The following is a 24,052-nucleotide window of genomic DNA, read 5'->3' on the forward strand; positions in this document are numbered from 1 at the left end:
CCAATGAGTAGTCATCAAAAGTTTTTAATTTGACTAACACTGTAAATGAAGTGACGCTCTAAGAAGATGAGTATGTTGGAAAAGATCAGGAAGACTCACTGGGGGAGGTGAGAGGTAATAGAGGCTGGATGAGGCAGTGGCATTTGAAATGGAAAGGAGAGGATGGTTGTATGAGATACTGTAGGGGCAAGGCCTACAAGAGTAGGCCAGGGGAAGGAGGAGTCAGAAGAGACTCTAAGGCAATGTGAAAAGACAGTTGAAAGTTTCGAGCTCTGGACGTTTGCAGATTTAGGTCTGAGTCCAGCTGTCCTGGGCACAAGTTAAGTGACCTCAAGTAAATTACTAATCTCACTAAGCCACAGCTTCTTCATTGTAAAGGAATGATAATACTGGTACCTACCTCATAGGATTTTGGTGAGAATTAAATACATATGTTTGCTAAACTCTTAACATCATAATTCCTGATCTCAGCAAACTGACATCAGAACAGAAAATCGAACACCGCGTGTTCTCACTCATAGGTGGGTGTTGAACAATGAGAACACATGGGCACAGGGAGGGGAGCATCACACACTGGGGTCTGTTGGTGGGGAATAGGGGAGGGACAGCAGCGGGTAGGGAGGTTGGGGAGGGATAACATGGGGAGAAATGCCAGATATAGGTGACAAGGGGATGGAGGCAGCAAACCACCTTGCCATGTATGTACCTATGCAACAATCCTGCATGTTCTGCAAATGTACCCCAGAACCTAAAGTGCAACAAATATATATATACACACATATATATAAAAGAAAAGAAATATATATATATATATATATATATATATATATATATATATGAAAGAAAGCTCTCAATACAGTAGGTCTTATGACTGAAGTTGAATGTTTTAGTATGGGTCACTAGTTCAATAGGCCTATTAACAAAAATAAGGAAGTTCGCAGGAAGAGTTTGAGGAATAAAATACGAAGTTTGATTTTGCACTTGTTGAATTTAAGTTAATGATGGGATATTAAGATGGGGCTAACCTCCGGCAGCTGAGAACATGGGGCTGGAGCTGAGCCAGGATGTCAAGGTGAGAGATTTAGACTTGGCAGTCATCCAAATTGAGACCTAACATCCTCTGCTTTATAAAATATTCAGCAGCAGAATCTTCAGCAAGTATAGTGAGTACTAATAGCAAATTACTGAAAATTCAGTTAGCTCTGAAACCACCTCCCAAAATTAATAGGAATATTTTTTTCAAAAACTAAAATGATGCCTTCTTTTCTTCATTAAAAAAATTCCTATATGATCCATTTCTTTTGTCTGACATCATAAGAAATGTACATTAACATCTTGAATGGAGGTGTCAGTGCTGTCATCTGCTGCTGTTGTTAATAAAACGGCTTTAAAGAAAATACATACTGGGAGGCTCTTCCAAGAGAGTCCAACAGATTATATGTTGGGAAATGAAGTGCTAGTTCAACTCCTTTATTTAAAAACAACCACAGCAACAACAACAACAAAAAATTCTTAAGAAGTATCCAGTATATGGGAATGATTTTAAAAACAACAACGATTGAGACATTAGAGCTTGTAAATGTCACCATCCTAGAGAATAAACCACTCTTTGTTGGGACCATCATTTGACCTGTGTTTCTAGATATTACCCAAAAATACATTAAGAAAACTCAACATTGAATGGTTTTTCATAATTTACTATGCACTTCGCTCCCAAAATTCTTATAAAGGAGTGGCCTGCGCCCACTACCTCTGATTTTCTCTGACTTCATTCTATGTTGCTTTCAACTTCTGCAATCTAGTTCTCATCCCTGCTAACGTGTTACTTTCACAAGCAGTAAAAGTGGTCCCCCAGGCCAATCTGCAAAACATTTCTCCAGCTGCATTCACCTCAGCTGTCTTCTGAATTCATTTCTTTTGAATGGCATCGTAATATAGATGGTTAGGTCTTGGTTGGTTTGGGGTTTTTTTATTTTTAAAGCATAAGTTTGACAAAGATCTCCTTTAGCTGCCAACCCTTACTAGCTGTGTGTGACTTTGGTTTGAGGTGGCTGGTATCTTAAGCCTTAGTTTCCCCAAAGGTAAAGATGATTATGATTACTACTTACGTTCTTGTCATGAAGACTAAAAGGGAAAGTTTGCATAGAATATCTGACTCACAGTAGATGCTTACACTCAACCTCTAATATTTTCCTGCAGAAACTGTCTTCTAAAAAATTGAGCAGATATTTTTGCAATTTCTGCTCATACCCTAATGTAATACCCTAGGTTACATTTTTTTCTTTTATCACCTTTAATCATCTGCTGCTGCCTTCTTTGAATGACAATTTCTTCTTAAGTCCACATTTATTATACAGTCCTATTCATCTCCAAATTAAGCTCCTCGTGGCTGATGTCTACCTGTTTTTATATTTGTTTCATTCAGACGTCTTAATTCTCACTTTAGTATTTTCTTGGTTCCTTTGAACATTTTTGCTTAATGCCACCTATTTTATCCTGTTAGTTCCCATTTGAATGTATATGTTCTCCTCTAGTATGTTCTGTTTGTATAGAACAAATATATTAGAAGGTTTATTAAGACTTATATACATTAAGTATCTGATTAAAGTCTCCTGTAATCTCTTCTCAATTTCTTTCCTTGCCAATTTGAGTATACTTTTTTTTTTAATTTTAGTGCAGGATATAACTTGAAACTTGTGGTTTTCCACCCACCCACCGGGCTATTTCCCTACCTAGCAAGGCAAGAAACCAGTATAACCAGTATGGGAAGCACTAAGCTTCATTTTACATTTGTGATCAGAAAAGAAGACATGTTTCCCACAGATGATGATGAGGGTGAATCATCTACCTATTAAAAGGACAAAATATCCAGCCCAATTTGTTTAGGGGTTGCTGGGAAATAGTTCTTTAAATTCCTAAGAAAAAATATTAAGCTTAAAGACCCATCATTTCATTTTGAAACTAAAGAAAAATAAACTGTATGTTGTTAATGATATAATTATATTTATTTTTTCCTTCAGGAAAAAGTATTCTATAACAAGAACTTAACTTTGGTAGGATAGGTGTAATAATTTTTTTTTTTTTTAGATGGAATCTCGCTCTCTCGCCAGACTGGAGTGTAGTGGTGCATCTCTGCTCACTGCAAACTAGGACTGCCAGGTTCAAGCGATTCTCCTGCCTCAGCCTCACAAGTAGCTGGGATTACAGGCACATGCCACCACGCCCAGCTAATTTTTGTATTTTTAGTAGAGATGCAGTTTTACCATGTTGGCCAGGATGATCTGGATCTCCTGACCTCATAATCTGCCCTCCTTGGCCTCCCAAAGTGCTGGGATTACAGGCGTGAGCCACGGCGCCTGGCTAGTGTAATAATTTGTCTTAAAAATATAGGTAAATTGCTTGCTTGCATCCTAATTCACAATCTCAAGTAAAAGCCATTTAAGGGCCCAACCATTTGAAGAAGAAATAGTATCAATCTTAAACATTCAAAGATTAAAGAAACAAGGACCACTTTCCAATTCATTTTATGGAGCTAGCTTAACGCTGATATCAAAATCACTGAAGGATATTACAGAAAAAGCATAAATGTTATTTAAAAATTTATTAACATATAGAAAACACAAATGTTGTTTATGAAAATATGCTAAACAAAACATTAACAAATAAAGTGCAGTGGTATGTAAAAAAGAGAACACATTATTAATAACTGGAAATATACCAACAATTCATTTGTGTACAAATAAGTAAAAATTCACTTAAAAGTCATCCACTTAATTGTATGTGTATTACACTCCAGTGAATTTTTTTCAGCCACGAGGCTAAAGATACTATTACAGCTCTTTTTTTCCAGATTTTTAAAGAACAAATAATGCCTTCATTTTATAAAGCCAGCATAATCTTTATTACCAAAACATATAGAAACGATCAGTTTTATTTATGAACCCAGATACAAAAATTCTAAATAAAATATTAACAAATGCAATGCCTCTGAGTATTAGAAGACTGTTATACTCTGATCAAATGGATTTATTCTGAGAATGTGGAGACATTTCAACATATGAAAGATCAAAAAACTCTTCACATTTACTAAAGAGAAAAATACCATATGATGAAATTAAATGTGTATTTTATGAAATTTAGAAGAATTTCTAACAAAAGAAGTCCTTAAGCAATATGTAGTAGAATAACGCTTTTAAGATAATTATGAATATATGTACATGTATAATATAGACTAATTATTTATTGTTTTATTCATATTTTAACCAACAAATGTCATACTGAGTAGTGAAGGCTAAAGCCGTTTCCATTACAATTAAGAACATGGAAGAGATGTCTGCTGTTGTTATTATCATTTAGATCAGGGGTGTCCAATCTTTTGGCTTCCCTGGGCCACACTGGAAGAAGAGGAATTGTCTTGGGCCACACTAAAATACACTAACGATAGCTGATGAACTAAAAAGAAAATCTCATCATGCTTTAAGAAAGCTTATGAATTTGTGTTGGGCAGTATTCAAAGTCATCCTGGCCGCATGCAGCCTGTGGGCCACAGATTGAACAAACCTGATTTAGATTTTTTAGTGTCACCTTCCCTGTGAGGCCTTCCCTGGCCACCTTGCTTAAAACTCCATTTCCTTTATTTCCCCACCCAAGCCTTCCTATCCCCCTTCCATGGTTTATTTTATTCTCGGCATCAATTATAATCTAATATTTCTCCTGTTTACATGTGCCATCCATTAGAAAACACACTTTATCTGTTCTAGTCACAGCTGTATCCTTACCACCCAGAACCATGCCTGGCACATCACTCTCTCGGTAAATAATTATTGAATAATGAGTAAGGTAATAAAACAATCAGCTTAAATCCTGGAAAAGAAGAGACAGAAGTATCTTTTCATTTGCAGATGATAATATTGTGTACCTCGAAAATACAAATTGAACTAGTAAAGCAGCTATGTAATTTAATGAAATTACTTGCCAAGATGCTTGGAGATAAGATACTTTAAAAATCAAAAATTTTCTTTGTATGGCAATAAATAATTAGAAATGAGAATGGAAGAAATTTCTCATAGTGGCAAAAATTCAGGCATAAGTTTAAATTAAAAGGTATAATACCTATATAAATAAAATTATTTAAATATTTAAAATAAACTATGTTATTATAGTAATATATTCTAAATAGGAATTCTTAACACTTAGAATGTAAATGTTTCTTACATTCGTATTCATGTAATGCAGTTCAAATCATAGTACAGAATAACAAATCCATATGGAAGCATATATGTCTCGTAACAGTCAAGAAAAATTATTTCTAGAAAAGCTATAGAGATGGGCAACTTTTCTTACTAGATATTAAAATTTACCACAAAGCTACTATAGTCAAAATATGATAGGGTTGACCCAGGGTAAATAGATCAGTGAAAACAGAATAAACAGACTATAATAGTTCAAAGTATAATGGAAACAACGTATGACTAAAGTGATGTGAAATTTTTACGGGAAAAAGATGATTCATTTAATAAATGATGCAGGCAAAATTTGCTATCCATCTGGAAGAAAATTAAACTTAACCATGTTATTCAAAAATAAATGTAGGATGAATTAGATATAAGTTTGCAGGATAAACAGTAAATTATTAGAATAAAACAGGATAATTTTTGTGTAACCTCATGGTAAGGGAGATCTTCCTAAGCAAAGCAGGAAATTCAGAAACTGTAAAAGAAAAGACAGACATCGTATGTCAAAGAATATCCTAAATGAAGTAAAAGACTAGGGGAAAATATCTTACATAAAGGACAGTCAAAAAGTTAGTATTCTTAATATAAAAAGTTTTGAAATTAGATAAGAAAAATCAATAGAAAAATGGGCAAAGCATATGGACAGATTAATTTACACAAGAGAAAATACAAGTGACCAATAAATGCAGAAGATGATCACTCCATAGTCAAGTAAAGGCAAATCAAACCAAAAATTATTCTTAATATTTCACCTAATTTCACCAAATTTTGGCAAATGTAATGACATTATAGACAGGTGAGAACATGGATGAATAGGCTATCTCATAAATTTCTAGCGGAAATGTGAATTAATGCACACTTTTTAGATGGTCATCTCGATATATGTTTACATTTAAAATACATATATTGAGATATTATTGAAATATATGAAGATATATTAAATAATGAGATGTAGGACAACAATAAGATGTAGTGCACTGTGTATAATCCATTTTGGTGTGAAATAGGATGATAGATTCAGTAGATACTGTATTAGAGTAGGTTTGCTACCTTAAAAATAGACTCAAACAAAAAACAATTCAAAACTTGTTGTTTGTTAAGTTAAGGGAGAGGTTGGGAGAGTTTATGGACGAGTCTTAGAAGTGGCACGTATCACAGCTACTCACATTTAATTGGCTGGAACTCAGTCACATGGCCAAACATAACCACAAAGGAGGCTGAGTAATGTAGACTTGCCATGTGCCCAAGAGGAAGAGGAGAAAAAATTTTCGGTGGACAGTTAAAAATCTATGCTATAGAGCTAGATCCATTAGATAGATTACATAGATAGATGGATGGATGGATAGATAGATAGATAGATAGATAGATAGATAGATAGATAGAGCTGTCTAGCTGTATTTGCAGTTACACCAAATTCAGTATAAATATGATTTTTACTTCTGACAGCAGTTATAAGAAACTCTTAATAAAGGTTATGTTATTACTTTAAAACCAAATACAAGAGAGTGAGGCTTTGATTTATGCTTCTGTGGATTGTTTGCATTTCCTAAGCTTATGCATATATTCTCTTTTTTTCTCTGCAAAAAAGAGTGGTTACAGGATTTATTGAGAGACTAGGTTCCATTTTTCTTCTTTGTTTCTCCATGTACTTAAATTATATAAATACATTTATAATAACTAATATAAATAAGAAAATAGTAAATAATAAAAATATAATGCAGATATATATATATATATATATATATATATATATACTGCTTTCCCCAGTGTAAGGCTGGTCACCTCGCCAGGAGCTCGGACACCCCCCCCACCGCCGGGATCTCGGACACACCCCCCCTTCCCTCGCCGGGAGCTCGGACACACCCCCCCTTCCCTCGCCGGGAGCTTGGACACACACCCCCCCTCACCGGGAGCCCAGAAAAGGAGCCCCGCCAGAACCTACCCGATAGCATTTTGTCCCATCCGGGCCCCACTCCCCACGTAGCATTTTATCCCATCCGGGCCCCACTCCCCACCTAGCATTTTGTCCCATCCGGGCCCCACTCCCACCTAGCATTTTGTCCCATCCGGGCCCCACTCCCCGCCTAGCATTTTGTCCCATCCGGGCCCCACTCCCCGCCTAGCATTTTGTCCCATCCGGGCCCCACTCACCTTGGGCACAACCAATCAAACGCCTCCACTCCCTATAAAACCCTCTACGTCTGAGGAGTCTTTGAGACTTTTCCAGCCCCTCCTGTCGGACCGAGGAACTTCACCCGGGAGCGTAATAAATTCTTCACATTGGATCTTCTTGTGCTGGCCTCAGTTTCTTCATTTTAAACACGACAAGAACCTAACAACCCTTACACCCAGCAACTTGGTAAGCTATCCCACAGATATAAGTGACAGTGCATAAGGATATATGAAAAAAGTTGTTTATTGCATCTTTATTTGTAATTGCAAATTCTGAAAACAATCTGAATATATATTGATGGGATAAAAAAATGTAGCAATACATATTATAGAATAGCAGTTCTCAAATAAGTCTCAGAACTCCTTTGTACTCTTAAATATTATTAAGAACTTCAAATAACTTTTGTTTATGTGGGTTGAATCTATTAATATTTATTACATTGAAATTTAAAACTGAGAAATTTAAATTTATTAACCCATTTAAAAATAATAAATCCACCATGTTAACACAAATAAGATATTTTATAAAAAGTTGAGGGCGGGCACAGTGGCTCATACCTGTAATCCGAACACTTTGGGAGTCCGACATGGGCAGATCACAAGGTCAGGAGTATGAGACCAGCCTGGCCAATATGGTGAAACCTCATCTCTACTAAAAATACAAAAATTAGCTGGGCGAGGTGGCGCGCGCCTGTAGTCCCAACTACTCAGGGGCTGAGGCATAAGAATCGCTTGAATCCGGGAGGCGGAGGTTGCAGTGAGCTGAGGTTGCGCCACGGCACTCCAGCCTGGGCGACAGAGCAGACTCCGTCTCAAAGAAAAAAAAAAAAAATTGGCCAGGCGTGGTGGCTCACTCCTGTAATATCAGCATTTTGGGAGGCCGAGGCGGGCAGATCACTTGAGATCAGGAGTTTGAGACCAGCCTGGACAACATGGTGAAACGCCGTCGTCCCTGCTAAAAATACAAAAATTACGTGGCACATGCGAGGCAGAAGAATCGCTTGAACCCGGTTGCAATGAGCTGAGGTCATGCCACTGCACTCCAGCCTGGGCAACAGAATGACATTCCACCTCAAAAAAAAAAAAAAAAAAACACTATTTATACTTCAAAACAACAACAAAACATTTTTACTAAGAAGACTTGCATTGTTTCAAATTTTTGTAACTCTCTAATGGCTGGCTTAGTAAAAACAGCTTGATTCTTATACCGGTTTCTGCATTTGGGAAATCCAGCCTCATATAGATATTTACTTAGAAAGGGAAGATTATTTTGTTAACTTTTTCAGATAGTTTTTAAAGTTTTTAAATATATCCCCAAACTCAACAAGTATTTATTAAAGTTGGATTGTCATGTAAATATGAAGTCATATCAATGAATCATTTGTACTGTATTAAAATTTTTATTTTGCACTTTGAGTGGCTATTTTACCCATTCATTATTTTATGCATTGATCATTTGGAAAATAATGGTTTACTAAGCTATGCATATATTCCAAATGTTGACACACGATGTCAAAAAATCAAATTCATTAATATCATCACTGATGCTGATGGTAGGAGATATGTTTCCCAAAATTTCCCAAATGCTTAAATTTTATCATCAGCAAAAAATAGTGAAAGTTTCACTTCATTCACTTTTCAAATTTTATTTCATTTCAAATCACCAAATCTGAATAACTAGATTTTCACTCTTTCTTTAAAAAAAAAAAAAAGAAAGAAACGGTGCTTCACGGAAAAAGCAGCTCACAATTTAATTACATAAATTTTAAGTTTGCTAATTAATTACATAAATGTTTATCCTTGAGACAACCATCATACTTCAGTATACTGCCGAAAAGCTCCATACAGTCTTCCCATTATATCACCGAGAATATTGTAAGGACTTAAGGGTCGAGATTAATGTAATTAGTTTTTTACTGCTTTATCAAGGACATTCTTCAGTGAAACTGAAAAGTCGGAGTGCCTGGTAGCAAAGAATATTTTGACTACTAATATAGGTTGGTATAACTGTCTTGAATCATCAAGCAGCCTAAGTTTGGAGCCAGTAACACCATCCACTAACCTGCGTGACTTAGGGCACATTTACTTACTTCTGCTGAGCCTGTTTCCTCATCCGCAAAATGGTGGCAAAATACTTTCACACCCTCACACGTTTCCTGCAACAAATGTGTGAAGGAAAGTGTTTAAATTCCATGCACAATGCCTTGTCACAATTTAAGTGCCCAGTTTTTAGTAGATAGATTTTCAATATGGACTATTGTATTAATAAGAGCGGCGCTTGGATGAACAGAGATTCTGACTACTGTTACAACTCACTCGGGGAGTTGGCTGTCAGAGTTAGAAAGAAAAGCACAGTTTTGTGATATCCTTACTCTGTCTTCTGTCGTTTTATCTGGGAAGACATCCAATTGCATAACAATGACTTGATTATCTGAGTCTTTGTTTCTCAGCTTCCAGAATGAGAGTAGAATGCAGTAGAAAGGCAAAACCAAAGCAGCCCGTACTACAGGAAGAAGCTTATTGCTTAAACATACTCTGGGTTTCAGCTGTTTGTGGGACTGGTTGATACATATATTCCCCCAGCTATTTTCAAATAGAATGTTGAAGGGCTATGTGATATTAGGAAACACTAATTGAGCACTGTAAGGTACTTTGAGAAAAGCACTTTGTTTAGATTCTTATATTTGACTATTGTGAAAGGAAACTAAATCTTAGGACTCAAAAATTACTAAGCCAAATGGAAAAGTCAAGCTGGGAACCGCATCAGGCAAACCTGCCTCCCATTTTATTCCTAAGATAACTATAAAGATTTAAAAAGCTACATACCTCCCTCACAATTTGCCCACTAGGAAATTTCTTGTGGGCCCCAAGATCTTCACCCTAAAACAGTTCTGTCAAATTTCACTAGGACAATGTAAGTTGGTAGCTTATCTTCACAGGTGCGGGAAAACGTACAGAACTCAAAGTCATCCCTCTGCTCACCTGGAACAAATGCATGTCTGATTGCTTCCTCTGCCCTATGTTTATTTTATCTTATGTAAAAATGCAGACTCATTGACCTAGATTAATGCACAAGTGCCTATTTCTCTACTCCCCTCTCACATGTGAATGGTTGATCAAAGGCTCAAAAGCATGCAACCCTTTGCTTATCATCTACCCACACCTTTTAAAAAGTTATTCCTCTTTCCCCGATATCCACCCTTTCCCTTTTAAATATTGAAGCCTTCAAAGTCATCTTTGGAGAAAAGCACAGACCTGTCTCCTGGGTGCACATCCTTAACCTTGGCAAAATAACTGTCTAAATTGATTGAGACCTGTCTCAGATATTTTTTTGTTTACACTATGAATCTATGTTTAAGTTTTCAGTAACAATACACAGTAACCCAAACGTTAAGAACGAATAGTTATTTCTGTATGATGAGATAATAGCTGATTTTTATTTTTTATGTATATTTTTAGATTTTTCTACCACCAGCATTTTCTGTTTACTGTTTAAAAGTTGTTTACAATTTTTTAAAAATAAAAACAACACAGTGAGCTTGGTTTATAGCATTTTTATTGCAATTTTGCACAGCATTTGAAGTTTCAAAGCATTAGTAGAATTTGAAAAGAACAGTTCATTAACCTTGGCAAAGAGAAAAAATAGAGATCACTGTGGTTCCAACCACTCATCTATACCTTTTAGAAAAGAAAGTTTGCCTACCCAAAAGCCATCATTTTAATAACACAATATTAGTGTTCTACCAGGCAGTAAAACACTGCAATTAAACATGTGATAAAGCTCTGCTACCCATTGGGTATTCGCTCTTATCTTAGCAAAGAGCACTCAAATCAGTCATGGAACAGCCATCAGTGCAACATAAAGTTTGTAAATCTCGTCTTGACATCACCGAATGCTTCTTTGACTCCCAAAGCCCTTCAGTGGGCATCTGTCTACCCCAAAGACGGTCTTCCCCTGAGGCATCCACCTTCAAAGGGTTTTGCTCTGGATTTTCCTCTGAAAACTCATGTTTATTTGGGAGCTGGAAGGATCTTCCTGTCTCAGCTGTATGGAAGAGAAAAAAATAATACATCCTTAGACAACTCCTACAAAGAAGGCAGCAACCACATTCCACTCTTGGGGCAATGAACTGGATCTCTGAAATGAAATAGAATCTCACACATAAGTTTTTTAAATGTTGGTCTGGTTTCAGAGAGATGAGACATTTTGGGGAGAACACAGTCATCTCCACTCCCCGCATTTTACAGAGGCAGAAACTTGAGTACAAAGAGAAGTAATACCCAGCGTCACTCAGCTAGTCAGGACTTAACCTTCTTTTACTCGCTACCTCTGCTGGATGACCAGCAGCTTCCAAAGTTATTAGTTATGTGCTATAATGAAAAAAACACATAAACAAAAAAGCAACCCTGTGTATGCCCTGCCATCTTGAGCAGTAAAGAAGGAAATGAAAATTTAAAACTCTATATCTGAAAACAAAAAGTGAACTTCACAGTTTTTGCCTAAGTGTTGTTTCCAAAGCTCACATATAAGCTTCTCTCACTTTGATTTAGTTCAAACTGACTTATCAGTGCCTTAGGGCACCAGCAGGCACCAAGAAAATGGTGAATGGATGCTGGTTGGCAAACCAGTAATTGATCAGATAAATAATGTATGGGAAAACACTCTGAAAATCTAAGAAAGATTTAATAAGTAGTATGATTTCAAAGATGTCCAACAGAGCTAGCCTTATAGATATCCATTCCACTGCCCTATGTGTGTCAGAGCTATCCCAAATGTGTTTTTTATAGTGCATTTTGGTTTACTATTCCAGAGATTGTTGTACATCCTGGTAAGTTATGCTTACTCTCTTAAGGTTAAAAACCCATATAATTTTTGTTAGCATCTAGTAATATGAACCTCAATATTAAAGTGGTAATGAAACTGGAAAATGCATGCTTTTCCAAGACATTAGCCCACCCAAATATGAACACTATAGGTCATTTTCTAAAATGTTTCTATTACCAACATAATTTCAAATTAAATCAAAACCTTAATAATCATACATATGGTCTCAACATTTATTATGTCATCACATTTTTCCTTTCTAGCTTTTTACTATAAAACATAGCAAATAGAACCAGTTATTAAAATGGACTCTTAAGCAAGGCTCAGAAAGACAAACACCACATGATCTCACTTACATGTGGAATCTTAAAAAGTCAAACTCAGAAATGCAGAGCGGAGAATGATGGTTATAGGAGGGTGAGGGTGAAGGGGTTGGTTGGGGAATAGATGGTCAAGAGTACAGAATTTCAGTTAGACAGGAGGAATAATTTCAAGAAGTCTGTTGTACCACATGGTGACTATAGATAATAACAATGCATTGTGCCATTGAAAATTGATAAAAGAGTAGATTTGAAGTATTATCACAAAAAAAGTATGTGAGCTAATGCAGATGTTAATTAGCTTGATTTAGCGATTCCACATGTATATTGAATGTATACATATTTCAAAACAATATATTGTACACAAAAATATATATATAATTTTATCAATTAAAAAAATAATTTTTAAAATAGGATTTTCGGCCATGCCCAGTGGTTTATGCCTGTAATCCCAGTGCTTTCGGAGGCTGAGATGGAAGATTGCTTGAGGCCAGGAGTTTGAGACCAGCCTGGGCAACACTGCAAGACCCCATCTCTAAAAAAATTTAAAAATTAGCTAGATGTGGCGGCACACACCTATAGGGCTACCTACTCAGGAGGCTGCGGTAGGAGGATCACTTGAGTACAGGGGTTTGAGGCTTCAGTGAGCTATGATTGTGCCACTGCACCCCAGCCTAGGTAAGAGAGCAAGACTCTGTCTCTAATCAAACAAATAAATAAAAATTTCAGGATGGGATTTTAAATAAATTCTACCTCATAATTTAATATAGAATTAGCAGAAAGAATTTCAGTCAAATGTTTAAGTTAGTTGAATTGAATGATAAATATTGTGAAGTTAGTCACTTCACCATTTCTGAAACACTTTTCTTTTCGGATCATTTCTACCTTCAAAATCCTGATCATACAATTTCTACTACTAGAATTCCCACCCTGCCTCCCCACCACCTTTCATAATCCCCAAATCCTTCAGGACCTCTGTCAGTAAACACCACCTCCATGATGCTGTTATTTATTACAAAGTCCACCACCTTCTCTTCCCCACCTGAGACTCAGTATGGAATAAGTAAAGACCTTGGCTCCTGAAGCCAGATAGGCCTGGTTAGCTGAGTTTTCCTCTTGGTAAAATGATAAATGGTGGCAATTTTGCTTGCTTCACAGGATCCTTCTCAGATAGCTGAATGAAATGTTGCACATGTAAATTCCTGGCACTTGAAAGTGTTCAATTAAGGTCAGCTTCTTTCCTTGCATCCGTATTTGACACCTGCCTGAATTCCAACTTATTATATTGTGTAATTATTTATGTGTGAACGTCTTGCTACTTCAACATGCTCCTTGAAATCAGTGCTTCTGTAGCCTCCATAGTACCTTCCACAGATGCTGAGCTCATTGACGTAGTCATGCAATCAAATGATTTCAAGCAAGGGACTAAAGAAAGAGGTCCTTATTTTTTGAAAGGTAGCATGCTCATCACTTTCCCAAGCCAAATTCAGTATATTTTGATAATTAATCACTTAAATTGACATAAAAATGCCTCAACAGTATTTAGAGAAACACTTAATTAAATAATGGTTTTAAAAAACAGTTTGAAAAAATAAAAGACACATGTGAAAGGAAAATAAAGGAGACACATGATTTACTGTTACCTTGCTGAGCTTGAGGGATCCCCTCCAGATGCCTTCTCCACCTGGAGCTAGCACAGATGTAGATGACTGTCCGTATGTATTCTAGCCCACAGAGTCTCACAGACTCCTTGCTCCTCACTTCTGAGATGGCAAATAGGACAGAGAATACAAACAGAGTGAAAATGGAGCCCTTCATTTTGCTGAGGATTGAATGAGAATCTGATGTGGTAAATATGGTCGAATCAAATTCTGGAGTGAGTCTCACCCTCTTGATCAATTTATACTAACTTTCCTGACATTCTATTGGTCAGAACCTCATCTTTACAATATTTGCTGAGCACATAGGGTTACACAGTAAAGTTTTGAAAATGTAGTTTTATGATTATTGCCAGCTGTTCAGTCACCCCTGAATACCATCAACGCATCTGTGAGATGATAAAAACAGATGCTCTGTTGGAAGGCATTATGGAAAACTCATGGACTTTGGAATTTGCCAAGAATGAGTTTTAATCTCAGCCTTGCTACTTACTGAGTAGCATAGGGCAAGTTTAAACTTTTTGAGTTGGGGGCCAACCCTGGTGGGTAACACCTGTAACCCCAACACTTTGGGAGGCCAACATAGGCAGATCACTTGGGGCCAGGAGTTCAAGACCAGCCTGGGCAACATAGCGAGACACTCGTCTCTACAAAAAATTTAAAAATTACTCAGGCATGGTGGCACGCTTGAGCCCAGGACTTCAAGGTTACAACAAACCACGAGGGTGTCACTGTACTCCAGCCTGGGTTATGGTGAAGCCCTGTCAAAAAAAAAAAACCTCTTTGAACCTCAATACCCATATCTCTAGAATGGGAAGCCTCATCTCACAAGGGTTTTGTGAATATTGAAAGCAACATAAATGTCAGAACAATGAGATATCACACTTAAGTAGGCAAGTTCTCATGTCCTGTATTTGAATCCTGGCTGTTGCCATTACCTGGCTGTTACTTACCAGATCTAGACTCTTAAGCAAGTTTTTAGGTTTAACACAAACTGCAGTAAACCTATGGTCAGTGGCTATGGATTGGGCTTCTGCACAACCCCAGGGATATTCAGCCAAGGGATGATCCCTATCTTGGATGTCAGATGGACTCTAGCATGATCCTGCTATCACCACCACTTGTTCCCCCTAGGCGCAAAGTAGTCCCCTCTGCTGCCAGCTCTTAATACCTCATTAGGGCTCATTTAATTTGGGATGAAAGGCTGGCAATACTTGAGCTCATTCTGTGACCTAATGGAGGCAAGTTAGTCAAGTCAGCTACCCAGATGAAAAAACTCATGACAATAATAAAAGCCCTAGATATGAAGCCTGAAATTTGGGGGCTTTAGTTTCCCCATTTATATATTGAGAAGGTTGGATTGAATTGCTAAAAATCTTCTCTGCACTTGAAATTATCCGTCTTGCTGTAATTGTCTGATTATGTTACTCCCACATTACAAACCTTCAGTGGCTCACCATTACCTCCAGAAGACAATCCAAACAACATGACATTTAATGCTTTCCACACAGGTCCCCAAACATCACTCTTTTCACATACCTCAAAGTCCACGAAAGGATAACCAACTGAAAAGGAATCTTTCCATCTTTTAACCAAACATAGTTTCTTGTTTACAACTCTCACAGAAGCAATCTTTTTCATTTGAAGGTGGACGTGACTTTTCTTCCTCATCTGGTCTGTAACTCAGTTTATTATCTATGTTGCAATTACTATGTGTCCTATTTCAGGTTTCATTCAGGTAGCTCTAAAAAAAATACCAGAGACTGGGTAGCTTATAACAACAGAAATTTCTCACAGTTCTGGAGGCTGGGAAGTCCAAGATGAAGGTGACAGCATGGTCTGGATTCTGGGACTTCTCTCTGTGTCCTTACACAGAAGATGGGGCAAGCTGGCTCTCTGGGGTCTCCCATCTCCTAATTTCACCACTTGGGGGTTAGGATTTCAACATAGGAGACACGATATGTAATTGTCCACTCTGAGTTTTAATTTCCCCATTTATGAGGAGATAATAATCTGTGTTTTATAATGTTATTGTGAAGTAGAATGAATTAACACAAGTACAGCACCTAGCATAATATATAATTCGATAAATAATAAATTAACAATGTCATCAACAAGGGATCAGAAAATGTTATTTTAGTTGGGAATAGCCACTATGGATGACTTTCCTGTATAACTGTTCTCAAAACCATCTATTAATCTGCACTGCTATAGTATTTTTTCTTTCCTCCTTTCCTTCATCATTTCTTTGCCTTCCTCTTATCTTTCATCCTTCCACAAACAAGTTTTAATAAAGAAGGGTCAAGGACCGGGTGCAGTGGCTCATGCCTGTAAGGATTCCAGCACTTTGGGAGGCCGAGGCGGGTGGATCACGAGGTCAAGAGATCGAGACCATCCTGATCAACATGGTGAAACCCCGTCTCTACTAAAAATACAAAAAATTAGCTGGGCATGGTGGCGTGTGCCTGTAATCCCAGCTACTCAGGAGGTTGAGGCAGGAGAATTGCCTGAACCCAGGAGGCGGAGGTTGCGGTGAGCCGAGATCGCGCCATTGCACTCCAGCCTGGGTAACAAGAGCGAAACTCTGTCTCAAAAATAAAATAAAATAAAATAAAATAAAGAAGGGTCTTATGGTACTGTTTCTTAAAGTGTTTTCTTTTGAACATGAGTCTTTGCCAATGGTCTTTGAATATTTTTTTTTTAAAAAAGAATCCCCAGATAGCAGTCTCTTTCTTTGAGATTAATAATGCCTACTAATAAAGTAGAGCCCAGAGAAGCCTTATAGTTAGGAAATTTCTTTAATTTTGTTTAATTAAATATTTCCACAATTTATTTGATCTTGGAAATGCCTGCATTATGAAATTGATTAACATCTGGGATTGCTATGAATTTCTAGAGTAGACATATTTCTAGTTCTCCTCTGTCCCAGCACACGGTAGGGTTGTATTTCTCTGCTCTTCAAAATTGGGAAAGACGATGTTACATATTTTGGCAAATAAAATGTGAGTGGATGTAACATATGTCACGTCTGCCTAAAGCTTAAGGATTGATGTATGACCCTCCAGTTCTCCCTCTCCTTGGCTGTGGTTACCAGCAACACTCCTGATGTGGGAAGCTAATCACTGAGTCAGAACAACATAGAGCAGAACTGCCTACTGACTTGTAACGAATATGTAGCATGAGTGAAAAAGAAGCTTTTATCATTTGAAGCTATTGAGATTTGGAGATTGTTGGGTATAATAACATAACCTGGCTTGTTCTGACTAGTATAATTATCTTATGGTTATTTACATGTTACAGATGCAGAGAACATTTATAATGATTCAAGTTTTTAGATCAAAGCAAAATAAGATAAGTTATGTGGCCTTAAGTGGAATTAATTACCACATTTTCAGTATGATTGACTATATGAAGGCCTACACTTAATATGTACCAAAAACTCAAATTAACAACCAAACAATGAATTCAGTAAATATATCATTCACTTTATACCATTTGTCAAGGAACTATGACCACAGCATACTTAATAGATGGTGTTTGGAATAGGTTGGCAAGAGTTGTATATACTTGTGGGGATTGCTCCCATGTGAAGCCCCTTGGAATTGGGCCTCACCATATGGTGAGTTTGAGCCTGGACACAGTTTCCCATTGGAGGCAGTCAAGATCTGGGAAAGTTAAACTGAGATCAAAGGATATCTAAAAACAACTTTGCTAGATGATGAGGTGATACCTATGTGGTCTGAGAAGACATTGTGTTTATTTTCTGTTTCTGCATTTTATGACTTTGTCTACCCATTTCCTGGGTCCTGTGCTTGTTCTTGTGACTGCTGTTTGCATAGATAACAGGCTTACTGCCTCTCTGGTGCCTTGCATAGATAACTTTTTAAATTTAGCTTTCCCCAACCTGATAATGAGACCCACCTGGACGACTTGATTGTATCCGATTATGTATCTGATTTAACTATTGTGTTATCTGCTGCCTAAGCTTGTATCCCAGGACTTTCTGTTCCCTTGATGTATGAGATAATGGTGTCTGTTCCTGCAAATGAAGTAGGACAAAGATATATATACTAACTGTGTGCAAAATAAATTTGCTGTTTAAGCATTGCTGTTGAGCAATCACTTATTCAGCCCTCCAGACCTCGCTATCTCTCTCTCTTTTCTTCCTGCGCACTCCCCTATTCAGGTTGGAACCCTCTTGCTGGCCAAGAGTCCCCAGCAGACATGCCAGCCTCTCAGGAGCCCAGATCTGGTGACCACGATGTGGGACCTGACTACAGGGGACGACAGTGACGCTAATTCGAAGTGACACCGCAGTAGTAAGTTTGAAAGTGTATGTTCTTTACTTGAGGTTGTTTTGGTATAATCTTGTAAATATTTTCTATAATTTTCATTGTTTGTCTTTGAAGGTTATTAAGGTTCATCTGGAGTAAAATGGGGCAGGTCGAATTGAAGGAGCACAAGTTGTTTGTACATTTATTACAGTCTATGATAAAGTCTCAGGGTTGTGATGTAAAGTTAAAAATGATAGAGGAATTTTTGCACATAGTTAGAAAAATTTGTCCTTGGGTACCTGAAGGTGGTGTATTGGATGAACCCACTTGGCATGTCATTGGGGAAAAAATTGAACAATTTTGCCTTTATAACAAAGAGTTACCTCAATCTGATGTTTTGCTTTCGGTTTGGTCTAAACTTCGTGGCTATGTTTGCCCTTCTCCCTCTTCTGCACCTCCTTATACTTCTACAGCTGCTCTCTCCCCTGTGGCGCTACACATGTACGCTGCACCACCTCTGGTGGCTCAGGAGGAAGAGTCAGAGCAACACTCGGTCAACTCTCATACCGAATACCAGCCTGATCCGTTGGAAACTTTGACGGAGGTTGTTGTTGATTCAGCCAGGACTCCCCATACTACTCCACAATGGGTCCCTGGCCCGGTAGCTTTTACTTTGTCTCCTGATCTTGCTCAACAGTTTCAGGATTTACTTTTGCTGTGCTCGTGCACTGTCGCTAATCAGCAGTGCTTTCCTGTAGTACAAGGAAATGAAATGGGTGCGGGAAGCTATTCTACTGGGAGTGTGCCCATAACTTAACGAGCCACAGATGCTGCTTCAATGACTCCGCTAACTCATGCTTTATTATCTAATAAGAAAGGGTTTGCTAATGTAAATAGTATGTTCCCTTCCCTTTTCCCTGTTATAGAAGTTCAAAATGCTCAGGGACAAATAGTCCGTAAATATCAGCCTATCCCACCTGAAACTTTGAAAGAATTAAAAGAGGCTGTTGCTCAATATGACCCTACTGCCCCTTATAGTATTTCTTTATTAGAAGGTTTGGCTAAAGAAGCCTTACCCCCGCATGATTGGGGCCACCTTACAAAAGCTTGTCTCTCAGGTGGAGATTATCTCCTTTGGAGAGCTAATTATGATCATCGTGCTTTTGATCAGGCACAAAGAAATCGTACTCATCAAATTCCAGTTTCTTTTGATATGCTTACTGGCAAAGGTCAGTTTGAAGATCTTAATTTACAGGCACAACTCCTCCAGATAGCCTACGGGCAGATTAACACATTAGCCTTGCAGACTTGGAGACAGCTCCCAGCAACCAGGGTTAAGACTGAGGAGTTGGCAAAAATTAAGCAGGGACCTGATGAGCCATATCAAGATTTTGTGTCCCACCTTTTACAGGCAGTAGGCAGGTTGGTTCAGGATGGAAAGGCTGGCACTTTGTTAAACAATTGGCATTTGAAAATGCTAACCCAGCCTGTCAAGCAGCCATACAGCCATGGAAGAAAAAAGGCACTCTTGCTTATTACATTCGTTTGTGTGCTGATATAGGGTCTGCCTATCAGCAGGGGCTGGCTATGGCCACAGCTCAAGCCAGTATGTCTTAGCTGTTTATGTTAAAAATCAAATGAGTAATGCTCACTATCAGCGCAGCAACCAAAAATGTTTTCAATGTGGTAATACCTCAAAAGTGGAAATTAATTGTTATTGATTTAAAAGACTGTTTTTGTTGTTGTTGTTGTTGTTTTAACCATACCTCTTGCCTGGTAAGACTGTAAAAGGTCTGCTTTTAGTATTCCATCTACTAATTATGAACAACCTTGGGATAGATATGTATGGGTAGTGTTGCCTCAGGGCATGGCTAACAGCCCTACCCTTTGTCAGACTTCTGTTACAAAGGCTATTCTTCCAGTCCGACAACAATATCCTGACATTCTTCTTATTCACTATATGGATGATATTTTAATTGCTGCTTCGACTGATGTTCTTCTGCAATCCGCTTTTGTGCAATTGCAGAAATGTTTGACTTATGCTGGCCTTGTGGTTGCTCCAGAGAAAATCCAATCTTCTGCTCCTTATCACTATTTAGGATGAGTAATTGAGTCACAAAAAAATATCTTATGAAATTCCAAAATTAAATACCTCTCAATTAAAAACTCTCAATGATTTTCAGAAATTTTTAGGTGATTTAAATTGGATCAGACCTAGTCTCAAACTTACCACCAGAGACTTAAAACCCTTATTTGATATTTTAAAGGGACCTTCCAATCCTGCTTCCCCACACCAGCTTACTCCTGGAGCCATGTAAACACTCCAGATTGTTCAAAAAGCCTTGACAGAACAAAAATTAAATAGAATTCAGGACAAGACACTCTGGAACTTTTGTGTGCTATATACGCAGTACACACCCACAGGTATTTTCTGGCAGCAGGGGATATTAGAATGGCTACACCTCCCTGCTAGTCGTGGAAAGGTAGTGACTCATTATGATTTAGTTGCAGCTTTGGTTGCTAAAGGCAGGACTCGTGCCCTTGCTTTGTTTGGATACGAGCCTCCAGAAATTGTTGTTCCTTATACAGGCCCTCAACAAAATTGGCTTTGGCAGTTCTCAGAAACTTGGCAAATTGCTTTTGCTGGATTTCCAGGAAACATTAGTTGTCATCTTCCCGCTGATAAAGGTTTACAATTTTACACTCTTAATTTGCTCATTTTTCCTCAGATCTGTGTCAAGACACCTTTAACACAAGCACACCTGGCTTTCACGGACAGATCTTCATCTGGCATTGCTGCTGGCTCAGTTAATAATCAACCTTTTTCTTTTCAGACTCAGGAAACCTCAGCTCAATGAGTTAAACTCCTTGCAGTGCAATTTGTTTTATCTCATTGGAATGTTCTTCTTAACATTTACTCTGATAGCCAATACGCTGTTCAACTTGTTCAGCACTTGGAGACTGCTCCCTTGTGCTCAACTGATTCCTCCTTTATCATTCACCTTTTAATCCCTCTGCAGGAATCTCTTCAACAGCGCTCTCATCCCTTTTTTATAGGTCACATTCAAGCTCATTCTAATCTGCCAGGACCTCTTAGTAAAGGAAATCAACAGGCTGATCTTCTCACTCATTCTATTTTTCCAGTGTTAACTCCTCTTCGACAGGCACAGACATCTCATGCTTTGCATCATCAAAATGCTCACAGTCTTCATTTACAGTTTAAAATTACTTGAGAACAGACTCGACAAATTGTTAAACAATGCTCTGCATGTCTTCCTCACTTGCCAGTTCCTTTTCATTATGGAGTTAACCCTCGAGGACTACAGAGTGGCCATGTATATCAAATGGATGTCACTCATTTTATACCTTTTGGTAAATTTCAATATATACATGTAACTATTGATACTTTTTCTCATTTTTTAGTGGCTTCTGCTCATACAGGTGAAGCTGTTAAAGATGTTATAGCCCATTACTTATTGGTCTTCTCTATTTTAGGCCCTCCTAAAATCCTTAAAACAGATAATGCTCCTGCTTACACCAGCAAGGGATTTAATCATTTTTGCTTTCTGTTTCATATTCAACATCGTACAGGTATACCCTACAATCCACAAGGACAAGTAATTGTAGAACACGCTCATGCAACTTTAAAATTAACTTTACAAAAAATAAAACAGGGGGAGTCAGGAGCTGATTTACATAAGACTCCTCATACTTGGCTTAGACATGCTCTATATATTTTAAATTTTTTGATTTTTGATGCAGAAAGACGTTCTGCTGCTGAGCGTTTTTAGCACCCTAGTCCCAGAGCACAAGCTGAGGTGCTGTGGAAGGATGTCTTAACTAACAAGGGGAATGGACCTGATCCCGTCCTAATATGGGGACAAGGACATGTGTTTTCCCTAGATCTGCTGAAAGCCCATTGTGGGTACCGGAGCGGTTGGTGAAACATGGACCTCCTGTCCATGGGAGAAACCGGAACCTTGATCCCGAGCTTCAGACAGCTGGTCTAACACCACCACCTCCACCTCTTCGATGCCGCCGAAGGAAAGCGTCGCCAGACACAGAACACCCAACGTCTTCCCTTGCCTACCTGGGGCCAGATGAAACATCTTGGCATTAAAGCAGCCCAATTTGTGAACTCACAGGGAATTTCAAAAACTCTGGCTGTAATGTTCATAGCCATGTTGGCTATTTTGACCTACAAATCATTTATGAACAGGCTTGCGTAGCCTCCCCTTATGTTATTCTATTTGGGAATATATCTATAGGTGAGGCAAGTGGACATTATTTTATAACTTGTCCCAACTGTGTTCTTACTAACTGTATTGATTCAACTGTATTTCCTACTCCTGTTATTATGATTGTACATCAACCTCCCTATATTATGCTTCCTGTTAATATCTCTGATTATTGGTATGATGAAAGAGGACTTCAAGTACTGCATCAAATGAGAGAGTTAATGATTAGACCTAAACATTTTATAGGAATTTTAATTGCCAGCATTTTAGCTATTGTAACTATTGTTGCATCAGCTGCCACAGCGGCAGTAGGCCTTGCTCATAGTGGTGTCCAAACAGCAACTTACGTAAACCAACTTGCAAAGAATATTTCTGTTTCTATGGGCACTCAAATGGATACTGATAAAAAATTAGAAGTGAATTTAAATGCCCTGGAAGAAATAGTGAGTATTCTAGGTGATAAGGTTTATAATATGCAAAACCGCATGGCATTGCAATGCCATGTAAACTTTAAGTATATATGTGCAACCAATACTCCTTACAATGACACTGAGTGGCAGTGGCCTTTAATTAAGGCACATTTACAAGGCATTTGGACTCATAATAATTTGTCTTTAGATGTCATAAGACTACAACATCAAATTCATGCTATTGACATCTCTCATAAAGAATTGCCATTAGATGATTCAATTGCTCGTGATATAGTAGATACTTTGTCTTCTTGGACTTGTGGGTTTCATATCCCGTTTTTTTCATCTCTAATTGGCATAGGAGTGTGTGTACTCCTTTTAATTATCCTTTTACCAGTTCTCTTTCGCCTTGTGTTCTCCTCCCTCCAACAGCTGCAGCTCAAAATATTTGAGTTGTGTCTAAAGAATAAAGAAGGGACAGCTGTGGGGATCGCTCCCATGTGAAGCCCCTAGGAATTGGGCCTCACCATATGGTGAGTTTGAGCCCGGACACGGTTTCCCGTTGGAGGCAGTTGAGATCTGGGAAAGTTAAACTGAGATCAAAGGATATCTAAAAACAACCTTGCTAGACGATGAGGTGATACCTATGTGGTCTGAGAAGACATTGTGTTTATTTTTTGTTTCTGCATTTTATGACTTTGTCTACCCATTTGCTGGGTCCTGTGCTTGTTCTTGTGACTGCTGTTTGCATAGATAACAGGCTTACTGCCTCTCTGGTGCCTTGCATAGATAGTTAACTTTTTAACTTTAGGTTTCCCCAACCTGATAATGAGACTCACCTGGATGACTTGATTGTATCTGATTATGTATCTGATTTAACTATTGTGTTATCTGCTGCCTAAGCTTGTATCCCAGGACTTT

The 24,052-nt window shown here is 38.0% G+C and overlaps 1 protein-coding gene across 1 annotated transcript; it reads right to left on the reverse strand.

Moving 5' to 3' along the window:
* Window positions 1-10,945: 10,945 nt before the first annotated feature.
* On the reverse strand, window positions 10,946-14,665 carry INSL5 (insulin like 5). Its single transcript, XM_012442469.3, has 2 exons — window positions 14,195-14,665; window positions 10,946-11,451 (listed from the first exon to the last, which is right to left on the reverse strand). The coding sequence occupies exons 1-2, from the start codon at window positions 14,367-14,369 to the stop codon at window positions 11,219-11,221; spliced, it is 408 nt and encodes a 135-aa protein (XP_012297892.1). The 5' UTR covers window positions 14,370-14,665; the 3' UTR covers window positions 10,946-11,218.
* Window positions 14,666-24,052: the final 9,387 nt, after the last annotated feature.

Source organism: Aotus nancymaae, unplaced genomic scaffold, assembly GCF_030222135.1.
Source record: "Aotus nancymaae isolate 86718 unplaced genomic scaffold, 86718_ANA_hifiasm-v0.15.2.pri h1tg000007l, whole genome shotgun sequence".
Classification (NCBI taxonomy): Eukaryota; Metazoa; Chordata; class Mammalia; order Primates; family Aotidae; genus Aotus; species Aotus nancymaae.

What these genes read in the sequence shown, in the direction of transcription:
- INSL5 (XM_012442469.3), bottom strand. Translation starts at nt 14,369, where the DNA reads ATGAAGGGCTCCATTTTCACTCTGTTTGTATTCTCTGTCCTATTTGCC. An exon ending in GATCCCTCAAGCTCAGCAAG is followed by an intron (nt 11,452 to 14,194) that starts GTAACAGTAAAT and finishes TCTTCCATACAG; the next exon opens with CTGAGACAGGAAGATCCTTC.